Raw genomic sequence first — 25,568 nt, forward strand, 5'->3', positions numbered from 1 at the left:
GTTCTGGGTCCATACATGTTAAGAGAAGGGATCAAGAAATGCTAGAACGAGGAGCTCCACCTTCTCTCTTTGTAAGTTATGGGGCGAAAGCCCCCCCCCCTCCATTCCGAAATTCAAAGACCAACACCTGCAAAAACAAGATTTTTTTTCTCCAAATAACCACTGCTCGTTATCCTACGCATCCCGTTCAGTCCGACAGACTCTACAGTACCAGTTGTGTTTACGTAGATCTGTCCAAGAGAGATTAGAGGGGACCTGATCCTAGCTCAGCACGCTTTATGAATACTGGCCCTGACATCTGGCCACCCATTGCTCATCTTGGTCCACATCCCAGCTTAAATAAGCACTTGCCTTGTTGCTCTCGTAAAACTGAGCAACAACCCGCGACACAGACTACTGTCCACAAAGCTAGCATTTAAAACAAAGCCAGACGGCCTGTGTGTGATTGAAAAGCAACCGCTCTGCTCAAAATACCAACGGCATCATGAAAATTAACAACAGCAAATTCATTTATTCAGTCTGGCTCTACTATAACCGTTCCACCTAAAGGTTGCATGGCTTGTGTTTTGTCTGAAGTTTCCCCTAGGTACAGATCTAGTTTCCCCTAGGTACAGATCTAGTTTCCCCTAGGTAAAGATCTAGTTTCCCCTAGGTACAGATCTAGTTTCCCCTAGGTACAGATCTAGTTTCCCCTAGGTACAGATCTAGTTTCCCCTCCCCAATCCTATACTTAACAATTAGTCGAGAAAATGATCAGCAAAAAACGTCTCTCTTGCACTGGTTCAGGCTAGTTTGTGAGATACAATTCCTATTAAACCAAACAATCAAGTTCTCCTTGTACCGTTCTGCGTAGTTCTAATCCCACGTAGCCACTTAAGAAACCCTGTAAAAACCCTCTGGCTTAATGAGCAGTTTGTTAAGTGGATATTGTACATGAGGTGCATGTGTGTATATTAGAATGTGTACTGGTCAGTGTGTGCGTCCCCAGGCAGGCTAACTATGGGTTAGGGTAAGCAGCTCTACCTTGGGCAGGAAATGGGGTCACCAGAGACACAGGCTGAGGCGAGAGGGGGTTTTCCATTCTGAGTACAACTGCACTGAGTTAGAGGAGAGATGGGCTGCATCTCATTCCTGACAAGTTGCCCTCCTCCCCTCTACAACTGAACTGAACTAGAAGTGAGGGGCTGTGTTTCATTCCAGATGACCAGTTGCCTCCTCTCTATCCTGAAGAGAGAGCAGCATGGCAAGGAAACTAGGCAAAAGTGAAGGGTCAACCAAGGGTCGATTTGAACTGTTGAAGCGGAGATATTTCTGGAATGAAACAACCGGGGACAAAGAGCTTTTGAGTTGATGGAGACAATGTGGGGACAGTGAGGGGGCGCAATGGGGACCTGAATGGGGACAGTAGATCACCCCCAGGGGCCCATTCAAAACTACTGTTGAGGGCCACAGTCCCCTGGTCACCACAAATGTCCATTACGAAGCTCATAAAAAGCAGTGTGTGCGCGTGCGTGTTCAAACTGAAAAACAATCTATAGGCAATTATTGGCAAACAGGGAGCATTGCTGCTCCTACCAAACCATGCCCCTGTAATGGTATTTAATTCAAGCTCCTGATATTATCAGTAGTGCTGTGAACATAGACCTTGTCTGTGTCCCCATAGGGCTCTGAACAAAAGTAGTGCACTATGTAGGAAATAGGGTGCCATTTGTGACGCAGAGCCAGAGTTAAGCTTATCTTATCAAAACGATGACGGCTGATTAATTCAAAAAGTAGGCGTCTGTTTGCTATGGGAAGGATCTTATATTGCAAGACAAACAGAGCTGAGAGCTTATTGAAGCGAAAGTCAAAGCCAAAGCTGGCTAATGTCAACACTCATCAGCCACATACAATAGTCCTACATTTTGATTAGCCTTTGTCGCAAGGTTTAGGCATAAAATGTTCCTTTAATGTTCTTTGAATGTTAGAGACTGGCTTCTAATGTTCAATGTTCTTTGAATGGTACATTGCTGCGGCTGTACAGTGCAGCGTCACAGCAACACTATCTGACAGGGTGTTATGCCCACTGGCTGAGTACTATCAAGGACACTGTAATACTGAACTGCCACAATATTGAGCTGCTGCGCTTCCTCACACAATATAACCCCCCCGTCCATCGTAAACAGCCAAGGACACGACGTGATGTACCGTTGTGTGTGTGTAGACCTATGTGTATTTACAAGGGTTATGTTCAGCTGGATAAAATGAACGTATTATTCACAGCTGTTGTAGCCATGCTCGGTGTCAAATGGAGGTTAGATGTATACAGCTGCAAGAGGCGCAATCTATACACTTTTTCCAAAACATTTTCATTTGGACAGGGCCCTTTCAATAAAATGGGTCATTCCCCCGGCCAGCGTTGGTGAGTGTTATTGTTTCTCAGCAATACATAACAATTTGACTGTCCAAGAATTACACACACACACACACACACACGTTCTCCCACTTTTAATGACATTGAATGACTCAATAATGGCTACATAACTAGAGCTCTGCACGGTGGGAAATTCCTGCCCTGCCGGTGAGCCGGTTGGTTAGCGACGTAGCGCTTTCGCTCCTTACACGCGGGTGCCAGCGCTAGCCTTTTCATTAGCATGCACGTGCTAAAGGGAGTAGCGGGGGCTAGCGAGAGGCTAGTAGGGCCAGGGCTGAGGCTATGAAATGGGATCGGCGGAAAAGGGGCGAACGCTGCTAGCTGTACACGGACCAGGATGTCTTGCTCCCAGGCAGACTAAATAACTTTTTTGCCTGCTTTGAGGACAATACAGTGCCACTGACACGGCCTGCAACGAAAACATGCGGACTCTCCTTCCCTGCAGCCGAGGTGAGTAAGACATTTAAACGTGTTAACCCTCGCAAGGCTGCAGGCCCAGACGGCATCCCCAGCCGCGCCCTCAGAGCATGCGCAGACCAGCTGGCCGGTGTGTTTACGGACATATTCAATCAATCCCTATACCAGTCTGCTGTTCCCACATGCTTCAAGAGGGCCACCATTGTTCCTGTTCCCAAAAAAGCTAAGGTAACTGAGCTAAACGACTACCGCCCCGTAGCACTCATTTCCGTCATCATGAAGTGCTTTGAGAGACTAGTCAAGGACCATATCACCTCCACCCTACCTGACACCCTAGACCCACTCCAATTTGCTTACCGCCCAAATAGGTCCACAGACGATGCAATCTCAACCACACTGCACACTGCCCTAACCCACCTGGACAAGAGGAATACCTATGTGAGAATGCTGTTCATCGACTACAGCTCGGCATTCAACACCATAGTACCCTGGGTCTCGACCCCGCCCTGTGCAACTGGGTACTGGACTTCCTGACGGGCCGCCCCCAGGTGGTGAGGGTAGGCAACAACATCTCCTCCCCGCTGATCCTCAACATTGGGGCCCCACAAGGGTGTGTTCTGAGCCCTCTCCTGTACTCCCTGTTCACCCACGACTGCGTGGCCACGCACGCCTCCAACTCAATCATCAAGTTTGCGGACGACACAACAGCGGTAGGCTTGATTACCAACAACGACGAGACGGCCTACAGGGAGGAGGTGAGGGCCCTCGGAGTGTGGTGTCAGGAAAATAACCTCACACTCAACGTCAACAAAACTAAGGAGATGATTGTGGACTTCAGGAAACAGCAGAGGGAACACCCCCCTATCCACATCGATGGAACAGTAGTGGAGAGGGTAGCAAGTTTTAAGTTCCTCGGCATACACATCACAGACAAACTGAATTGGTCCACTCACACAGACAGCATCGTGAAGAAGGAGCAGCAGCGCCTCTTCAACCTCAGGAGGCTGAAGAAATTCGGCTTGTCACCAAAAGCACTCACAAACTTCTACAGATGCACAATCGAGAGCATCCTGGCGGGCTGTATCACCGCCTGGTACGGCAACTGCTCCGCCCTCAACCGTAAGGCTCTCCAGAGGGTAGGGAGGTCTGCACAACGCATCACCGGGGGCAAACTACCTGCCCTCCAGGACACCTACACCACCCGATGTTACAGGAAGGCCATAAAGATCATCAAGGACATCAACCACCCGAGCCACTGCCTGTTCACCCCGCTATCATCCAGAAGGCGAGGTCAGTACAGGTGCATCAAAGCTGGGACCGAGAGACTGAAAAACAGCTTCTATCTCAAGGCCATCAGACTGGTAAACAGCCACCACTAACATTGAGTGGCTGCTGCCAAGACACTGACACTGACACAACTCCAGCCACTTTAATAATGGGAATTGATGGGAAATGATGTAAATATATCACTAGCCACTTTAAACAATGCTACCTTATATTATGTTACTTACCCTACATTATTCATCTCATATGCATACGTATATACTGTACTCTATATCATCGACTGCATCCTTATGTAATACATGTATCACTAGCCACTTTAACTATGCCACTTTGTTTACATACTCATCTCATATGTATATACTGTACTAGATACCATCTACTGTATCTTGCCTATGCTGCTCTGTACCATCACTCATTCGTATATCCTTATGTACATATTCTTTATCCCCTTACACTGTGTATAAGACAGTAGTTTTGGAATTGTTAGTTAGATTACTTGTTGGTTATTACTGCATTGTCGGAACTAGAAGCACAAGCATTTCGCTACACTCGCATTAACATCTGCTAACCATGTGTATGTGACAAATAACATTTGATTTGAGCTGGGCTATGACTTCTAACCACATTGTCCGACGCAACAGATGGACTGTAACAAGCTCCAGAGACAGTACAGACACGCATAATGAGAGAGGACAGGATGCACACACACACACACACAGTCTCTTCTGACATGGATACCCTAAACATGAGAGACACAACGACAGTCTACTGACTGTCTCGACAGGTCCATTTTGCATAACTGGGTTCCCTCGCTATTTAAACAAAATGTTATTTCATGTATTTTGGGGGATTTAAACAGGTTAGTCTAGTTGAGATACAAATCTATTTTTTCAAGAGAAACCTAAGGGAGGTTGTGGCTATTGAACAACCAGTTCGCTTCAGGCGACATTGATAAATCTGCTTCATCAATATCACACGTTTCTAAATAAATAAGTAGCCTAAATGTATGTCATGGGACCCATATTCAGTAACACCGCAGTAAACAACAAACCAATCAATGTGAATACCAGACCAACGGCGACTTTACAGTTTATCAAGCGCAGCCGGTTCAGACAGGAAACCAGAGTATATGCATCAGCTGACGTCACACCAATCATATTCCACAAACGCTTCCTACCTTAATATGGTGGTATATTTAAGATGATCAGTTTTACTCACATTCTCTACTGCTGTTGGTTACTCGATCGTTTGCGGTTGCATTTTTGTTGTTCGCTGCTTGTAATTATTAGGATCTTAAAGGTGCACTATGCAAAAATCGCTCCGCCATATCCTGGTTGCAAAAATTCAAAGAGTTTGCCTAATTTCAGTTTGTGTGACAAAACAAGCAAGTATAGTGTAGAGAATCATTGTACCATCTGAATCACTGTGAAATAGATTTCCCATAACCAAAAACATTTATTTTCAGCTGTTTGAAGCTGGTGTACAAAACCGAAAGTAAAAGACGCAAAAACGAAACTTAAGAACGGGAAGCATAGAAATAGCTCACATAGAACATATCTACGGCTTCTTAGATTTGCTTTCAACGAGTGACAGATCTAGAACTCCTATTTCCATGTGAATTTGGTCAGGGTCGCCCAAAAAGTGACATATTACAGCTTTAACATGATGCACTCTCTGGCAGTGAGATAGGCTCTGCTCCTTCGAGGGAACACCAACCCTAACATATTGCAATCTTTTTCTAAATAATGGTTACACAAATACATGGCGTTTCCTGTCTGAAATGTTGCGTTTGAGAGAACTAAAGTTCAGTACAACAACCAAACAAAGTTACTGAAAGGTTACATAAGGGAAGTACATCAGCTAAGCATGTCAGTTGTATTACAGAATGTCACTGTCCTGTCCAATGACAGTTTCAACACTTGGTGCAATGCTAAACAACATCAACTCAAAGTCTGTGTAACCATGAGATACAGTATCAAGACAATTGAACAAGAAAAAAATGTAAGCGCTTACCTCATGCAAATTTAGCTCTTTGACCTTTTCCTTCTGTATAACCTGAGGGGGGGAAAAAAATAAGAAAAAAAAAGGCATACAATTAGAACTGGCAACATAAAACACACTTTTTCTCAAAATAAACATCCAGAAGTGAATCCAATACAATTATTTATTTTTTTGTATTAGAAGAATGGTGACTAGAAGTTATGGTCCTGTGTGGCTCAGGCCCAAGCCCTCACCGCTCCAAGGGATTAAAGGCGCGTCAACAAAATCCTGACTTTTTCGTGGAAGGTTAGGAGAATTTACGTGGCATGTTAGGAAAACGGTACGGATTAGCTAGTCACAACAGCCCTGCTGACCAGGCCTGGCTGGCTAAAACCGGCCGTACATTTAAAAAGGGAGAGTCCCCCACTTCCACTGAAAGTAGCCCAAAATAAACCACCATCCGGCTTTGTTGCCTTCTACAGCATGTATATTATATAATGTGTATATTCAGCAACAGAGGATTTATAGACTACAGTGACATACTGTGAGAAAAATAAACCATGTTCATAGTATTTTGTGTGTGTGTAGACGACGGGCCTCTTACTTGTTTGTATGCATACAGCTCCTTGTGCGCCTGGTGCCTTAACCTGCAAGGACAACGCAGAGAAACACAGCATCTCTTCAATTAGTAAAGGAGCCTCTACAACTCGCCAGTTGCACTCACTGTACATTCAGATAATGACAAGTCAATAGACCCTGAAACAGGAAGTGAGCAACTGCATAGATAGAGAGCATTCAGGGCAGAAAAGCATAGCTGATTTAACAATTTCCATTCAAATCTCCAGCACTGAAATAGAAGCAAGTCAAATTCAACTGTTTAGATGCTGTAGAAACCAGTGGTATAAAGTCCTTAAGTAAAAATACTTTAAAGTACTACTTAAGTAGGTTTTTTGGAGGTATCTGTACCTTTACTATTTATATTTTTGACAACTTACTTTTACTCCACTACATTCTTAAAGAAAATAGTGTCCTTTTTGCTCCTTACATTTTCCCTGACACCCAAAAGTACTCGTTACTACTCGAATGCTTAGCAGAACAGGGAAATGGTCTAATTCACACACTGGTCATCCTTACTGCCTCTGATCTCAGACTCACTAAACACAAATACTTTGTAAATTATGTCTGACTTGAAGTGTGCCCCGGGCTATCCGTATATTTTAAAAAAGAAAATTGTGCCGCCTAGTTTGCTTAATATAAGGAATTTGAAATTATTTATACGTTTACTTTTGATACTTTTACTCAAGTTAGGTGACTTTCACTTTTACTCAAGTATGACAATTGGGTACTTTTTCCAACCCTGGTAGAAACAGTCTGGTCTACATTGGATTAAAAATGATTTTAGTGCTATGAAAATTTCAGGAAACTCACCCCTGCACAATATCTTGACTATGGCAGCCTGGATTCTTAACCTTCCGTTTTTTTAAAGTTTTTTTTTTTAATCTTTAGTTTTGAAGTCATAAATCAATCCAGATGAGTTGATGGAAGATAAAAGCTATGGTCATTGTAATAACCACTGAATTGAATCCAGACCTTTCCCTATTTAGTCTTTATACACACACACAGTAAATTTTGTCTGTCATCGTAAGTGGTTCCACTTGGCATTTCAAAATCGCTTTCGAAAAGGATTGGATCTGCCATCTTATGGTCAATAATGGAATGACCCGAGGTCGGGCAGGGCACCGGTTCTGCCCACAGACCCATTTTATTTCATAATATGTGTATCCCAAATGGCACCCTATTCCCCCATGTGCTCTTGTCCAAAGTAGTGCACTATATATAGGGAATAGGGTGTCATTTGGGACGCATCCTATGTGATATCACACCCATCTCACAGCTATGTACCTGTGACATTGAACCCCAATTGCTTTGGCTGCGTCTGTCCCTGATGACACTGTTACACATTCCCCACTGACTCCCACCAAACCAAAACATAACTCACTTCCCACCCACGACCTTGTGACGACTGACGCAGCACTGGTCAGCAGTCGCGCTGTGGTACAGCTCCTCTGCCACAACTAGGTGGGAATTCCACGCCTTGACACAACTCAATTTAATGTGGGCCTACCCCAGTACTGAATGACGAATGGTCTGGCCTGAACTGGACTGCTTAGACAAAATGTCAGCCAGATCAAGAGACTAATACTTTCTCTCTAAAGCGTAAAAAATAAATAATAATAATAATATCACAACTGACAGCTTGAGGTGGTTATAGCCTGGGATACATCTTCTTTAAACCAATCATCCCTGTTACATTAGTAACTCTTCAGCACCCCCCATGGATGGTTTCTGCCAGCAGAATACGTGGTTTTATCACTGTCATTCGTTTGAATGCAGCAGGGATGCTTTCCACGTGAGAGTGCCTAACCAACCAGAGCTCCTGACTTCATCGTAGTGGCCTTCGTTACTGCTGACTAGGCTAGATAGGAGAGACTGATGGGTCATTTGTGGGGGAGAAATGGGAGCTTTACTTTACTACGGTACATACAATGGGGAGAACAAGTATTTGCATGTAGAGGTCTGTAATTAATTCATTTGCATTTTATTGCATGACATAAGTATTTGATCACCTACCAACCAGTAAGAATTCCGCCTCTCACAGACCTGTTCGTTTTCTTTAAGAATCCCTCCTGTTCTCCACTCATTACCTGTATTAACTGCACCTGTTTGAACTCATTACCTGTATAAAAGACACCTGTCCACACACAATCAAACAGACTCCAACCTCTCCACAATGGCCAAGACCAGGGAGCTGTGTAAGGAAATCAGGGATAAAATTGTAGACCTGCACAAGGCTGGGATGGGCTACAGGACAATAGGCAAGCAGCTTAGTGAGAAGGCAACAACTGTTGGCGCAATTATTAGGAAATGGAAGAAGTTCAAGATGGTCAATCACCCTCGGTCTGGGGCTCCATGCAAGATCTCACCTCGTGGGGCATCAATGATCATGAGGAAGGTGAGGGATCAGCCCAGAACTACATGGCAGGACCTGGTCAATGACCTGAAGAGAGCTGGGACCACAGTCTCAAAGAAAACCATTAGAAACACACTACGCCGTCATGGATTAAAATCCTGCAGCGCACGCAAGGTCCCCCTGCTCAAGACAACGCATGTCCAGGCCCGTCTGAGGTTTGCCAATGACCATCTGGATGATCCAGAGGAGGAATGGGAGAATGTCATGTGGTCTGATGAGACGAAAATAGAGCTTTTTGGTCTAAACTCCACTCGCCGTGTTTGGAGGAAGAAGAAGGATGAGTACAACCGCAATAACACCATCCCAACCGTGAAGCATGGAGGTGGAAACATTATTCTTTGGGGATGCTTTTCTACAAAGGGGACAGGACGACTGCACCGTATTGAGGGGAGGATGGATGCGGCCATGTATCGCGAGATCTTGGCCAACAACCTCCTTCCCTCAGTAAGAGCATTGAAGATGGGTCGTGGCTGGGTCTTCCAGCATGACAACGACCCGAAACACAGCCAGGGCAACTAAGGAGTGGCTCTGTAAGAATCATCTCAAGGTCTTGGAGTGGCCTAGCCAGTCTCCAGACCTGAACCCAATAGAAAATCTTTGGAGGGAGCTTAAAGTCCGTATTGCCCAGCGACAGCCCCGAAACCTGAAGGATCTGGAGAAGGTCTGTATGGAGGAGTGGGCCAAAATCCCTGCTGCAATGTGTGCAAACCTGGTCAAGAACTACAGGAAACGTATGATCTCTGTAATTGAAAACAAAGGTTTCTGTACCAAATATTAAGTTCTGCTTTTCTGATGTATCAAATACTTATGGCATGCAATAAAATGCAAATGAATTACTTAAAAATCATACAATGTGATTTTCTGGATTTTTGTTTTAGATTACAGACCTCTACGTGCTTTGTAAGTCGGAAAACCTGCAAAATCGGCAGTGTATCAAATACTTGTTCTCCCCACTGTATCTCAATAAAACTAAACAGCTTCCTTTCTTGATCTTCTTCCGTTGACCTTTTATTTTATTTAACTAGGCAAGTCCGTTAAGATCAAATTCTTATTTACAGTGATGACCTACCCCGGCCAAACCTGGATGCTGCTTGGCCAATTGTGCACCACCCTATGGGACTCCCAATCACGGCCGGATGTGATGCAGCCTGGACCTTCAACAAGCAACGGTGATAGGACTGGATAGGGCTCGGACATTTTGTTTTCACCTTTAAAGCCCTCTTAGATCAGTGATCAAGGGGATAGAAGACAAGGAAAGGAAACGACTGGGCACATTAACCTTTAGTGGGGCAGCTAAAGCCCTTTAAGAGGGCTTGAAAATGTTAACAAAATGGGAGAGGAGTGTTTAGGTCAACTCAAGAGAGAGGCAGCCAAGCATAGGGAAGGAAGTTCAAGTCCACATTCTTAAGATAAATAACCCTTTGAAAAGTGTGTGTGTGTGTGTGTGTGTGAGAATGGAAAATGACGCCTAGCTGACAAGCACAAAGCAATCTAAATAGATCCACAAATATGATGAAAACAGTGAGTATACACACACACACACACACACACCACCCTGTGAACATTTCTACTATGAACAGTCAATATATACGTAGTGCATGAACAATACACAAGCTTGGATATTAACAGACATTTATAAACAAAGAACTATTTTGGTAACTCCCGTTCACACATTTTCCCATCACCTGAAGCAAAAAGGAATATCATAGATAACACCAGTGGTCGGGTTGTATTATCATACATACAGTCATTCAATTTAGCACAAATCAATGGACAAAAATAAAACATGTTCAATGAAAAACAGAATCGAAAGACAGTAGGAGGAGGGATATACACAGAGCTTACAAAACATTAGGAACACCTGCTCTTTCCATGACAGACTGATCAGGTGAATCCAAGTAAAAGCCATTATCCCTTATGGATGTCACCTGTTAAATCCACTTCAAAATAAGTGTAGATGATGGGGGAGGAGACAGGTTAAAGAAGGAATTTTAAGCCTCGAGACAATTGAGACATGGATCGTGTGTGTGCCAATCAAAAGGTGAATGGGCAAGACAAAAGATGTATGTGCCTTTGAACAGGGTTTGGTAGTAGGTGCCAGGCACACCAGTTTGAGTGTGTCAAGAACTGCTACGCTGCTGGGTTTTTCACGCTCAACAGTTTCCCGTGTCTATCAAGAATCATCCACCGCCCAAAGGACATCCAGCCAACTTGACACAACTTAAAGAAGCATTGGAGTCAACATGGGCCAGCATCCCTGTGGAACGCTTGACACCTTGTAGAGTCAACATGGGCCAGCATCCCTGTGGAACGCTTGACACCTTGTAGAGTCAACATGGGCCAGCATCCCTGTGGAACGCTTGACACCTTGTAGTCCATGCCCCAACGAATTGAGGCTGTTCTGAGGGCAAAAGGGTGTGCAACTCAATATTAGGAAGGTGTTCCTAATGTTTTGTACACTCAAGTGTATAAAAAAAAGAGGGAGAAAAAGAGAAAGAGATTGAGATACATAGGTGTTGAAGATTTACCTCCGTTACTAGTAACCTTAACCTCTCGGAGCAGAGCGAGAGGCTGAGGGATCTGTAACACACAGCAGCACAGTTCTAGGAGAGAGACTGACACCTTCTGAAAGAGAGCAGCGGGTAAAGGTGCAGAGACTCCCATTGGGCAAGGGGGGCAGAGGTGAGGGGTTGTCAGAGGTGAGGGGCAGGGGGTGATTTGATGAGTGGCCCTGTTAGCATGGTACTGAGGGGGGGCGAGATTAAAGTTTCGGTAACATTCAGTACAGGGGCCCACAGAAGGGCCACGTGGTTTTTAAGAATGTGATCTTTCCATGGACTCCTATACTAAAATAATGTAACTGACTTCTAAAACAGAAATGGGCAAGATAAACACTGCTCTGTGTGTGTGTGTATATATGTAGTATGCATTTATGTATGCATGTATGTGTCGCCAGCCACAGGCTTATTTCACGTATGTGTGTGGACTTCGGGACTAACCAAGAGGAGGGAGTCGAGTCTAGCTGTGACGTTCAGCCTCACGTCAAGCTGTCCGAGCTGTGTTTGCTTGGGCCACATCGGGAAAGCGAGCGCTCGCACGTCCGCTCCAGAGCCCGACTCGCCTCATTCCCTTCTCCTTGTCCCGTATTTGTCCAGTTTTAGAGGGTCATCTGTGGACTGGGTGTGAGGAGTAGGGTGAAGTTGACGCAAGATGAGCGTCTATGGGTAGTTTTCCATTTCTCCCACTAATGGTTAAGGTTAGGATTGGGGGAAGCTGATCCTAGATCTGTATCTAGGGTAAACTTCACACTGGAGCCTCGGTGAAGGGGGCTAAAAAGTTAAGACCGGGCTCAGTGTTTCATCCATCTGTCTCTAAAGGAAATGGAACTTGGTCAAGGCTAATCAAACTGTTTGGGTTGTTAAAAGATAAATGGGAAAAGTAGCCTATCCAGTGAGGCCATGTGGTGTGTGTGGTTGGTTGGTTGGGTGGTTATTGTGATTTAGGGAACTGTGGGGGCAACAGGTGTTAGAAAGGGAGACCGCATCTTTAGAAGCCTTTCAGAGTAAAAACTGCCGACGTCCCAAATGGCAATCCTATTCCCTACACAGTGCATTACTTTTGACCAGGACCCATAAGACTCTGCTCAAAAGTAGTGCACTATATAGGGAATAGGGTGCCATTTGGGACAAAGACACCATCTTACCAAATTAATTGGTAAAATCAGACCACCTTTTTCCCCCTTTTCTTTTTCCTCCCTGAATTTTAACGTGACACTGCATCAATTTCATAGTTTGTCTTGAAACATCGAAACAAAAGCAGAAACACACTTACCATCTCCCCCCCGCTGGGTTAGGTACAGGGCAGGGTGAATTTGGGTTGAGACACGCTGCTTCTCGCTGCTTTAGGTAAGAAATGCTACAGAGTTCCAACGTTATTGGCCAATGACCACCTTGATTAGACCAGAGGGGCTAGAGTGGAGGACCAATAAGATCTCCAGTAAAAAAAAATCTCCAAGCCAGGTCTGGGATCTCAAACGTGCTGAAGGGGCCATTCTTTAAGAAGATAATACTAATTTAGTTCAAGGTTCAGCCATGTCGAGCGCTGGTTAACCACTCAAGAGCCCCATAGGCCCTGGTCAAAAGTAATGCATGATTAGTGAATAAGATGACAATTGGAAGCATGCATAAACGGTGCTGGATTTATACCAACATCTATACAGATGCCCTTGGATTTCCATCTAAGAGAAGAGAGCATGCCTAAGGATTTAACAGAGGCACGACACAAGCCTCTTCAAGGTTGGGAGTTGTGGTCGTGATTATGCAGCTAAGCAGCTTTGAATAAATGTTTCAGCAGGGGAGAACAAGCCTGGATATCATTTTTCTGGTGGGATTTTTTTTTTCTCCAGTTCAGATGTTCAAGTCAGCAATACTTTCTCCAAACTGTGCTGTTGAATCTTTTTTTTTTTTTATAAGCCTTTATGAAAAAAGGGTTAATTTGAAAAGAACATGATAAACACACACCAAAGGAATTGAATTTAGACCCAATATGCCATACAGTTTCATTAAATCCAGACCACCAAGAAAGGAGTTGTTTAGGCCTAATGACAGCAAATACGATTGACCCGTCTTGGATAACATGCATTTACTGAGCTTTTAACAAACTAAAGTGGATTTTGGTTTGTTAAAAGACCGAAGCAGACTGAAATCATTTGACCGCTTGGCTAATAATTGGACTAACACGAGCCTCACTTCAGTTACTTAAGGCATTCATTAAGCGCAAGACAGACCTGCCGCTTTTCTGTCCATCTGTGCACTCAACTACTTTAAAAACACTGCTGCAGTTCATTAGTGCATTACATATCGCTGGTTGGCTGTAAAGCCTTGGAAGCTTTGCTCGGAGCCGCAAAGGTTAGGCTAGGTCATGGTTGGGTTCAAAACCCTGTTGCCTGAACACATTGGGTAACAGCGCTTACACTTCAGATACAAATCCAGCCGTATTTGCTGCGGACACGATACAAGTCATTTTTTTATATGCAGCTGATGAACTACCGGATTGCCTGGTACCCCCGCTGAGTGTTGCATGCTAGGAGCCTGAAAATGCACACATTCTAGTCTCATCATCACATCTGATGATAGCAGGCTTGGCAACACAGTTTGGCAAGTCCTACAACATGAGCGCCTTTGCTCGTTTTAAAGTAGCGTAAATGTTCTTTGTTTCGGCTAACTCTCTGTGTTTCTACCCGTGCTCAAAGCAGGTCTTCAAAGTAAACTAGTGTGAATGGTGAACAGCCTGTGGCTGCTTCCCAAATGACTCCCAATCGCCTATATAGTGCACTATTTTTGACCCGTGCCAATAGGGCTTAGGTCAAAAGTAGTGTCCTATATAGGGAATCGGGTGCCATTTGGGACATATTGTCACTGACATGGTGGAGAGAAGGATGAAAGAAGATTCCTTCTCTCCCGAGCTGTACCAGCTGTCTGTGTTCCTCTCCTCTCTCATGCTGTTTATCCTTCTGTTATCGTCATACTGGCTTAAAGCAGTATTAAAAGCATCACCCTCTTTGATAGGGGAAATATTTTGTCCCCCCTAGTTCCACAAACTACAGCAGAGAGAGAAATGTGCGCTGCTTGGACTGAAGGACACAAATAATCCCTCTAGTACACCGAGTTCTTGTAAAACAGCACGGCTAGGCTACTCGTGTTTGGGAGAAGGCCTGAACCATGTTCATAGGCAGCCCCTATGGGGCTCTGGACAAAAGTATTGCACTATGTAGGGAATAGGGTGCCATTTGGGACGCACAGTGTTTCTGTAAATAGAGAAGACCATCACATGGTGGGACATACCATCCTGGGAGGCGAAACAGGGGGGGGGGGGTCCTTGAGTACGACGCTCGAATGGAATCCAACATAAGACCGGTGCCAAAGTATTGGCAGAGTAATGACACCCGAGCAATGCCTTTTTAGTGTACGACTGTGAATTCATTCAAGGTCTGGACGTATTTAACATCTAACTCAGTGGTATGAAACTATCAATAACCAATGTGGTTACAGTGAAAATGCTGCATCTCATATGGGATAAACAAAGTAATTTACTTGACCACTGGGGTTGAGATTAAAAACACTGCTGTCTCATAATTGGATATGCGCCAAGTCATTCGAGGCAATGGATTTAGCCTATGTCAATCAGCTTTGAAGAATCTGTGGTTTATTGCACGAACACTTCAGTGTGCTAGCATTAAAAAAATGGCTTCTGTAAACGTTGAAGTGAGGCTTTGTTGATGTCAACAACAAAAAAGTAGTGTTGATTTCAATCAAAAACAACAACAAAATGAATGGGGTCAAATATGGGGTCACAAACAAATGTAATAACTCCACACTAAGAATCTACACTGTCTGGCACCGGTGGCAAGGAAACCTAAACACAAATCAAGATTTCCAAAGGAGACTATTGAAACTAGGAACTAGCCTACATCAACTAGGACGCAGCAGTGTCGATCATACCTTATCAAGTAGCAGCAGAAGAGAAGGCTGAGGATGAAGACAAAGATGGCGGTCCCAAACACCACAATGTAGATGTTGAGGGGAAGGTTCTGGAACCCAATATTAGGCATCCTGAAACTGTAGTGCTGGAAATCGGAGCTCATGGATATCCTGCAATGAGAGAGAGACGGATTAGGGGGTGTGATGAAGTGATAAGATTGACAGATTGACCGTAGGACTGTATGTGACTATAGGGCTGAGTGTGTGCTGGACAATTTCTCATAGCCAGCAGGAAGCTTTGATAGGGCTTCCAGCCTGCCACACAATGACAATCGGTAGGGTGAATTGACGACAATAGGCCACCACGATCATATCAATTTGTTAGTTGCGTAATGTCACATGCAACACATTTGATTCAGTCTGACTCTTACTGGGTGTCTGCATAACAGCCAATGGTAACATATTAGCCTAAATTGGGGTTAAGTCAGTGAGCAAATCTGTCCAATAATATAGTTTGAGCAGTGTGAGCCTTGTCTTGCCAGCTACCCACAAAGTGGCCTGGGAACATTGGTCCCCATGAAAACCTGTGCCTACCTCTTGTGTCTGTTCCTACGGCTCTAGACTATGGAATATAGGCCTAGACTGTTATTGTAGCTTTAAGCTACCTCTGGGATTCAGCAGCAGGTTTCCCTTTGTTTATGTACTTATTTGTTTACATAGATTTGACATATAGTGGGGCAAAAAAGTATTTAGTCAGCCACCCATTGTGCAAGTTCTCCCACTTAAAAAGATGAGAGGCCTGTAATTTTTATCATAGGTACACTTCAACTATGACAGACAAAATGAGAAAATTATGGTGGAAAATAAGTATTTGGTCACCTACAAACAAGCAAGATTTCTGGCTCTCACAGACCTGTAACTTCTTCTTTAAGAGGTTCCTCTGTCCTCCTCTCGTTACCTGTATTAATGGCACCTGTTTGAACTTGTTATCAGTATAAAAGACACCTGTCCACAACCTCAAACAGTCACACTCCAAACTCCACTATGGCCAAGACCAAAGAGCACCAGAAACAAAATTGTAGACCTGCACCAGGCTGGGAAGACTGAATCTGCAATAGGTAAGCAGCTTGGTTTGAAGAAATCAACTGTGGGAGCAATTATTAGGAAATGGAAGACATACAAGACCACTGATAATCTCCCTCGATCTGGGGCTCCACGCAAGATCTCACCCTGTGGGGTCAAAATGATCACAAGAATGGTGAGCAAAAATCCCAGAACAACACGGGTGGGACTTAGTGAATGACCTGCAGAGAGCTGGGACTAAAGTAACAAAGCCTACCATCAGCAAGGGCATTGAAGATGAAACGTGGCTGGGTGTTTCAGCATGACAATGATCCCAAACACACCGCCCGGGCAACGAAGGAGTGGATTCGTAAGAAGCATTTCAAGGTCCTGGAGTGGCCTAGCCAGTCTCCAGATCTCAACCCCATAGAAAATCTTTGGAGGGAGTTGAAAGTCTGTGTTGCCCAGCAACAGCCCCAAAACATCACTGCTCTAGAGGAGATCTGCATGGAGGAATGGGCCAAAATACCAGCGACAGTGTGTGAAAACCTTGTGAAGACTTACAGAAAACGTTTGACCTCTTTCATTGCCAACAAAGGGCATATAATAAAGTATTAAGATAAACTTTTGTTATTGACCAAATACTTATTTTCCACCATAATTTGCAAATAAATTCATTAAAAATCCTTCAATGTGATTTTCTGGATTTTTTTCTCATTTTGTCTGTCATAGTAGAAGTGTACCTATGATGAAAATTACAGGGCTCTCATCTTAAAATTGGTCAAAACCACCACTAATTGCACCCACCTGGTGTCCCAGGTCTAAATTAGGCCCTGATTAGAGGGGAACAATGAAAAAAATGCAGTGGGACTGGCTTTGAAGTCGAGAGTTTTTTCCCCCTTTTTTATTTAACTAGGCAAGTCAGTTAAAGAACAAATTCTTATCTACAATGAAGGCCTACACCGGCCAAACCCTCCCCTAACCCGGACAACGCTGGGCCAATAGTGTGCCGCCCTTGTCATGACTTCTGCCGAAGTCGTTGCCTCTCCTTGTTCGGGCGGCGCTCGGCGGTCGACGTCACCGGTCTTCTAGCCATCATCGACCTATTTTTCATTTTCCATTGGTTTTGTCTAGTCTTCCCACACACCTGTTTTCAATCCCATCCATTACCTGTTGTGTATTTAACCCTCTGTTTCCCCTCATGTCTTTGTCAGAGATTGTTTATTGTCAGTGTAGTGTTTATTTGTATAGGTGCGCGACGGGTCTTCGTTCCCATATTTCTTTATATTAATTGTTCTTATTAGTGTTATGGAGCATGTTACTTGGACATTTATTAAAAGACTCCATTTTACACTCCGTTTGACTCTCCTGCGCCTGACTTCCCTGCCACCTATACACACACGTCTCTGACAGCCCTATGGGGCTCCCGATCACGATCGGTTGTGATACAGCTCGGGATCGAACCCGGGTCTGTAGTGATGCCTCTAGCACTTCGATGCAGTGCCTTAGACCGCTGCGTCACTTGGTCCCTAAGAGTTTGAGGGGTGTAGAGAATCATTGTACCATCTAAATCGCTGTGAATTATCTTTTCAGTAACCAAAAATATAGCATTTTCAGTTGTTTAAAGCTAGCGTACAAAATCAAAAAAGTAAAACACGCAAAAAATTACGGGAAGCATAGAAATAGCGCACATACCGATTCTTAAGACTTGGCTGCTTGGCTAATGACAGATCTGTAACTCACATTTCTACACTATATGTGGACACCCTTGTTTTCTTAACATACATTGTTGCTCTAATTTGATAGCGGTAGAAGCCCAGTCTCAGCGCAGGTGCTTACATACACCATAGACATATTTTTACATACACAAGCACACACTTTTTGGGGTCCAACAATTGATTCCCATTCAAAATCCAATTTTCCCTAACCCTAAACTTAACGACGAACCCTAAAATAGTGAGGCCCGGTAGAATGTCCTCCCAGTTTTACTTGGTTTACTATTCTTGTGTGGAATTTTGGTACTAACAAGTATGTTAAAATGTGTCTACACACACACACACACACACACACACACCCTACTACTATTGAAGAAAATGAAGAGAATACAATTCCTGAGTGAGTATGTGTTTGTGTGGTTTACAACTGAAAATTCCCATTCTCCACAGAGGGACATGACTGGACATGACTGGACATGCCTAAGAATGAAAAGATGAAAAGAGAACAAAAGACACACAAAAGTTGGGCAGTATACCATTTATACCGTATCCTGTGAATTGAGAAAAATCCTCGGTATGGATTTTCCAACACGTTTTTTAAAATATTTTTTTAAATACTTGTACACTTTAAATAAATATCTGCAGTCAAGTTGTGAACTAGAAAATAGACAAAGCAGATCGTGTTCATCAGTTCGCCTGTTAGATCATTTTTCATTATGAAGCTTACCGATACTAGTTTCCCAAAACAGCTGTTTGAGCCCGTCAAGTGTGTATGTTTACAAAGACGATCAAAACGGGAGCTTCTTGTGGGGAGTCACTCCTACAGCGCAACTTAAGTGAGATGAACAAGTTACACCTGTATGTTTGACAGCAATATATTTTATAACTATTAAGTTAACTATCTAAGATGTGCCAAATCAACTCACTCCAGCTGGCTTTTACCAACTGGCTAATGTTAGCTAGCAAGATCAAGCTTCTTGGTGACAGCAGCAGACTATCCCCTCCTAGATTAAGAATCCTGAGGTCAAATGTTTGTTTTGTGCGTGCTGCAAACTGTGTCTTAGTAGAAAATGTTTGCATGCGCTCGTTAGCGTTTACCTAGCATCCACTATGGGGATTCCTTAGTACTTGTTAGCATTTTGTTAGCATTCTGGTAAATAACGTTTATGGGATTATTATTTATTTTTTACATGTAGAAAAGAAAACAGCGCCCCTTGTGCGCACTATTGGTAATACCGCATATCCTGGGATGGCACAGGCACGGTAAGAAGGTAGGAAATCTGGATAGCGCCCAACCCTAACACACAGTTTACAGTTACTCCTCCCTATACAGCCAAGTCAACAGACAAAATAAATCATAAACCCTGCCTTCCACTCACACTGTCGACTTCCAGAAGACACACACTCATTAACCCACACAGTCACCCGCGTGGTGCCTTCATAGTGTTGAGCGGAACCCAATCTTTAAATCTATAGCTCTGAGAACGGCAGCGCTGGGAAGATGAGGAAGCTCAGCCTTTGTTCCTTTTCCCCTTGCCACACACACACACACCATGAACGGTAGTAATAACACCATCACAATTTAACACCCTCAGTCTCCCTAGCTTAGCCGCTAGGCTGGTACGTGGTCATAAACACTGCTGCCCTCTCAGTTGGGCTTGAATCTGCCCCCTGCTCTGCCAGTATGCAGTGGCTCCACGCCAACCTCTCTATCAAAACAAGGCCACGACTGGAAAGCCCGATTATCGCCACTTAGTGGGGCTCCCAAACACACTGGGTCCACATGGCCCTTTGACATACACATTCCAGAGGCAAAACACACACAAACTCTGGGGGTAACATGAAACCCATATGTTCACACCAGGGCCTAAACTGTACTTTCTGGTCCACCATGGCAGGTAGATAAAAAAAATACATCTACCAGCCACTCAATGTTTTCACCAGCTAAAAAAAAAAATATTCTCCCTAAAATTACACCAACAAAACACACAAAAAATATTAACATGCATGTTTCTAAAACAAATGTTTCTAAAACAAATGTATTACTAGTAAGAAGTAACGTGGTATATTGTCTAATTTCATTTTTTACTAAAAGATCACAGATGAGACAGAAATGTTCACGAGCCGGGAGGTTAACGTGGAAATGCGACTCAAGAACATGATTGTGCCTAGAGATTGAGTCTGACTAGTAACCGCATTGTCTTCTCTTCCCTAACAGTTGAATCTCAAACATTGAAAAACAACCTAGTTTGTGAACAAACAATGTAAATAGCCAAGAAAAGAACAAAGTATCACTTCAGTAGACTTTAGTTTCAAATTAGACCCATTTTTTAAAAAGTATATCATTCACTCAGCAGCGCAAGGTGGGATAGGATTCGTAGTTCTTGGACTTTGTGAAATTCATTTACCAGCTATGAAACAAAAAACGGCAGAAATACTTTGAAAACAGCTACTGCAGCTGCACTATTTATATTCACAAATGCAAGTGAAATGCTCGCACTGTGGAGCCCTGACCTGGCGGGTGTTCGTTTTAGGCCCTGGTTAAGAAACTCCATTCCGTGTATACAGTCCAATGTAAGTGTTAAGGGGAGAATTACAGTTCAAGGGCATGTAGAAGACCTAGATTATGCGTGTGTATATGTATGGTTAAGTGTGTGTGCGCAAATACAGTGCTTTACCCCTGGACTTTTAATCCGCATCTTGTTATGTTACAGCCTTATTCTAAAATGTATTAAATTAAAAAATGTCATCATAGATCTACACACAATAGCCCATAATGACAAAGTGAAAACAGGTTTAGACATTTCTGCAAATGTATAAAAAAAATACTGAAAAAAAGATAACTTATTTACATAAGTATTCAGACCCTTTGCTATGAGTCTCAAAATTGAGCTCAGGTGCATCCTGTTTCCATTGATCATCCTTGAAGTTTCTACAACTTGGACTCCACCTGTGGTAAATTCAAATGACTGGACGTGATTTGGAAAGACACACACCTGTCTATATAAGGTCCCACAGTTGACAGTGCATGTCAGGGCAAAAACCAAGCCATGAGGTCGAAGGAATTGTCCGTAGAGCATATCTCTGCAGCATTGATGGTCCCCAAGAACACAGTGGCCTCCACCATTATTAAAGGGAAGAAGTTAGCTATGCAACCTGACAGTTTGAGAGGATCTGCAGAGAAGAATGGGAGAAACTCCCCAAATACAGGTTTACCAAGATTGTAGCGTCATACCCAAGAAGACTTGAGGCTGTAATCTCTGCCAAAAGCACTTCAACAAAGTATTGAGTGAAGGGTCTGAATACCTATGCAAATATGATATTTCCTTCTTTTTTTTTCATACATGTTCAAAAAAACAACTTTTTTTGCTTTGTAATTATGGGGTATTTTGTGTAGATTGAGAGAATTTAAAAAAATCAATTCTAGAGTAAGGCTGTAACGTAACAAAAATGTGGAAAAAGTCTAGGGGTCTGAATTCTTTCCGATTGCACTGTATGTTTGTACACTACACGACCAAAAGAATGCTCGTCAAACATCTCATTCCAAAATCACAGGGATTAATATGGAGTTTGTCCACCCCTTTGCTACTATAACAGCCTCCACTCTTCTGGGATGGCTTTCCACTATACGTTGGGGACGTGCTTCCATTCAGCCACAATAGCATTAGTGAGGTCAGCACTGATGCTGGGCGATTAGGCATTCGGCGTTCAAATTTATGGGGTTGAGGTCAGGGCTCTGTGCAGGCCAGTCAAGTTCTTCCACACCGATCTTGACAAACCATTTCTGTATAGACCTCGCTTCGTTACATGCTGAAACAGAAAAGGATCTTCCCCAAACTGTTGGGCCTTCCCCAACAAAGTTGGAAAGCACAGAATCATCTAGAATGCTGTAGCGTTAAAATATTCCTTCACTGGAACTAAGGGGCCTAGCCCGAACCATGAAAAACAGCCCCAGACCATTATTCCTCCACTAAACTTTACAGTTGGACGATGTATTTGGGCAGGTGGCGTTCTCCTAGCATCCGCCAAACCAGATTTGTCTGTCGGACTGCCAGATGGACTGCTCCAATGGCAGCGAGCTTTGCGCCATTGGCATTGCGCATGGTGATATTAGGCTTGTGTGTGGCTGCACGGCCATGGAAAACAATTTCATGAAGCTCCCGGCGAACAGTTATAGCTCCCGGCGAACAGTGCCACGTTGAAAGTCACTGAGCTCTTCAGTAAGGCAATTCTACTGCCAATGTTTGTCTATGGAGATTGCATGGCTGTGTGCTCGATGTTTACAACAGGTGTGGCTGAAATAGCCAAATCCACAAATTTGAAGGGGTGTCCACATACTGTACACTATATATACAAAAGTATGTATGTATGTAGTGCATGCGGGGGTGTATAGGATTAACCCTTCCCTCCCAGAAGGCTCTAAGGACCCACCAGCTGTCTGTGATATTCTGAAGTAGGCTAAGTGCAGTGTTTCACCTAACCTGCAGTCCTCTCACTCTGACAGTCTCCTCTGACAGTCTCCTCTGACAGTCTCCTCTGACAGTCTCCTCTGACAGTTTTCCATGCATCTGCCCTCAAGTGCGGATCCACAGTCTTTATTTCTTTTACATATAACCCTCAGAGGTTAGGTTAGTATAATTGGTAAGCTGATTATATATCTACATCTACACTTACAGGCTAATTTTTACCTCAATATGACCTCATTCGACGACTCCCTATTCCGGTTTATCTAAACAGCTTCTTGATCCACAGCCGAGGGAGGCATTACTATTGTACTACTAATGAAGGATGCCTAAGGAGGCAGGTTGACAGTTCTGAGATCTGTGAGCAGGCCTACAACAGCAGTACTTCCACAGGGCAGCCTAGCAGACAGGTCTGAGACCTGTGCCTGTTGCTCCATAGTTAAGGGGGGGCTAACTCTTTCACGGCTTAATGTAGGATGCCTGAGGGGGTCAGGGAGCCTGGCTGGCAGGTCTAAGATCTCTGTATTGCAGAAATTCTCAGAATTCCTCAGGAGGAGCTGGGAGGATCTACTCCACAAAGGGAGGAACCTAAATAACATGGTCTTTTTTTTCACAATCTTCTACCATCTCCTCCAACGCCCCAAACTGCTTTAGTAGTCTAGTTCTTGGTCTGGGTGCAATGAATGGCCCAAACAAAAAAAAGATAAGGAACACCTCTTGGCACAGCGCCTCTCGACTTACATAGTGTAGATAGTGTATATTTATTGATATGTAGGCTGTCTGTGCCGCTTAAAAAATAATGTTGTTCTGTCCTTGAGATGTTCTTGTCTATTAAATGGTTCTGTACTATGCCATGTTTTGTGTGGACCACAGGAAGAGTAGCTGCTGCTTTTGCCAAATTCTTTGGACAAAGAAGACATTCTATTTCTGTAACAGGGCACATTTAATTTCAGTTTCACAGATACTAGCTTAACCTCCAAAATATGCCACAGTCTGAGGACAAGTCACTCTGACTTGATCCAGAAACAAACAAAAAGCCTAACCGCCTTTTTTTCTGCATTGGCTAGTTCTGTGGTGGCTCTAGCTGGATCCGGCAGTTTCTCCCTCCAAACAATGTTAAGACGGCCCGAAAAGGACGGTTGAAGTTTTACATGCCGTAACCAATTATGCTATTTTGTTCGTTCTTTTGCGTTGTTTGTAACGTTAACTTATTTTGTACATAATGTTACTGCTACAGTCTCTTAAAATAACTTCTAGACATCAGAACTGGGATTAATCACCACGAACTGGAAGAAGCTTTTTCATTTGACGAGAAAGATATACTGCTCTCCCGGGAACAGACCCAGATCCCCGTCATTTGCGTGAAGACAGAGGAAAAGAGGACGCAGATTAGGCTTCTAACATGCAATCACTGGAAAATAAAATTGATGACCTATGTTTACGATTATCCTACCAACGGGATTTTCAATGCACCGGCAGAACAGAAAGGCTATGTCTGGTAAGATGAGGGGTGTGGGGGGGTTTGTGTGTCTTTTTGTCAATAACAGCTGGTGCGCGACGTCCAATATTAAAAGAAGTCTCAAGGTATTGCAAAGCCTGAGGTAGAGTACCATATGAGAAGCTGTCGACCACACTATCTACCAAGAGAGTTCTCATCTATATTACTCGTATCCGTCTTTTTACCACCACAGACCGATGCTGGCACTAAGACCTCACTCAACCCAACTCTATAAAGGCCATAAGCAAACAAGAAAACACTCACTCAGAAGTGGCCCTCCCAGTGGCCAGGGACTTTAATGCAGGCAAACTTAAATCAGTTTAACCACATTTTTACCAGCATGTCACATGTGCAACCAGAGGAAAGAAAACTCTAGACCCCCTTTACTCCACACAGAGATGCATACAAAGCTCTCCCCCACCCTCCATTTGGCAAAACTGACCATAATTCTATCCTCCTGATTTCTGCTTACAAGCAAAAACTAAAGCAGGACGTACCAGTGACTCACTCAATGTGGAAGTGGTCAGATGACGCTACAGGACTTTTGCTAGCACAGGCTGGAATATGTTCCGGGATTCATTCAATGGCATTGAAGAGTATAGCACTTTGGTCATCGGCTTCATCAATAAGTGCATTGACAACGTCGTCCCCACAGTGACCGTACATACATATCCCAACCAGAAGCCATGGATTACAGGCAACATCTGCATCGAGCTAAAGGTTAGACCTGTCGGATGTGGCAGGGTTTGAAAACTATTACGGACTACAAAGGGAAACCCAGACGCGAGCTGCCCAGTGACGTGAGCATACCAGATGAGCTAAATGCCTTTCATGCTCGCTTCGAGGCAAGCGACACAGAAGCATGCACGAGAGCACCAGCTGTTCTGGATGACTGTGTGATCACGCTCTCGGTAGCCGATGTCAGCAAGACCTTTAAACAGGACGTGTACTCAAAGCATGCGAGGACCAACTGGCAAGTGTCTTCACTGACATTTTCAAGCTCTCTCTGAGTCTGTAATACCTACATGTTTCAAGCAGACCACAATAGTCCCTGTGCCCAAGGAATCAAAGTTAACCTGCCTAAATGATTACCACCCCATAGCACTCACGTCAGTAGTCATGAAGTGCTTTGAAAGTCTGGTCATGGGATCACATCAACAGCATCCTACCGGATACCCTAGACCCACTAATTCACATACTGCCCCAACAGATCCACAGATGACACA

The 25,568-nt window shown here is 43.8% G+C and overlaps 1 protein-coding gene across 2 annotated transcripts in view; it reads right to left on the reverse strand.

Annotated features, from left to right (window-relative positions):
- Nucleotides 1-25,568, reverse strand: part of rnf24 (ring finger protein 24) — a 61,434-nt gene that overhangs the window by 13,570 nt on the left and 22,296 nt on the right. The window contains exons 2-4 of one of the 2 annotated variants that reach the window (XM_029687384.2): nucleotides 15,626-15,775; nucleotides 6,699-6,741; nucleotides 6,128-6,169 (exon numbers count right to left, since the gene is read on the reverse strand). In XM_029687384.2, the coding sequence (XP_029543244.1) occupies nucleotides 6,128-6,169; nucleotides 6,699-6,741; nucleotides 15,626-15,768 (228 nt within the window). In that variant the 5' untranslated portion in view covers nucleotides 15,769-15,775. Of the gene's footprint in view, nucleotides 1-6,127; nucleotides 6,170-6,698; nucleotides 6,742-10,194; nucleotides 11,648-15,625; nucleotides 15,776-25,568 lie in introns of those variants that run through there. The other variant, XM_065004062.1, reaches the window with a different exon arrangement.

This window comes from Oncorhynchus nerka, linkage group LG18, assembly GCF_034236695.1.
Source record: "Oncorhynchus nerka isolate Pitt River linkage group LG18, Oner_Uvic_2.0, whole genome shotgun sequence".
Taxonomy (NCBI): Eukaryota; Metazoa; Chordata; class Actinopteri; order Salmoniformes; family Salmonidae; genus Oncorhynchus; species Oncorhynchus nerka.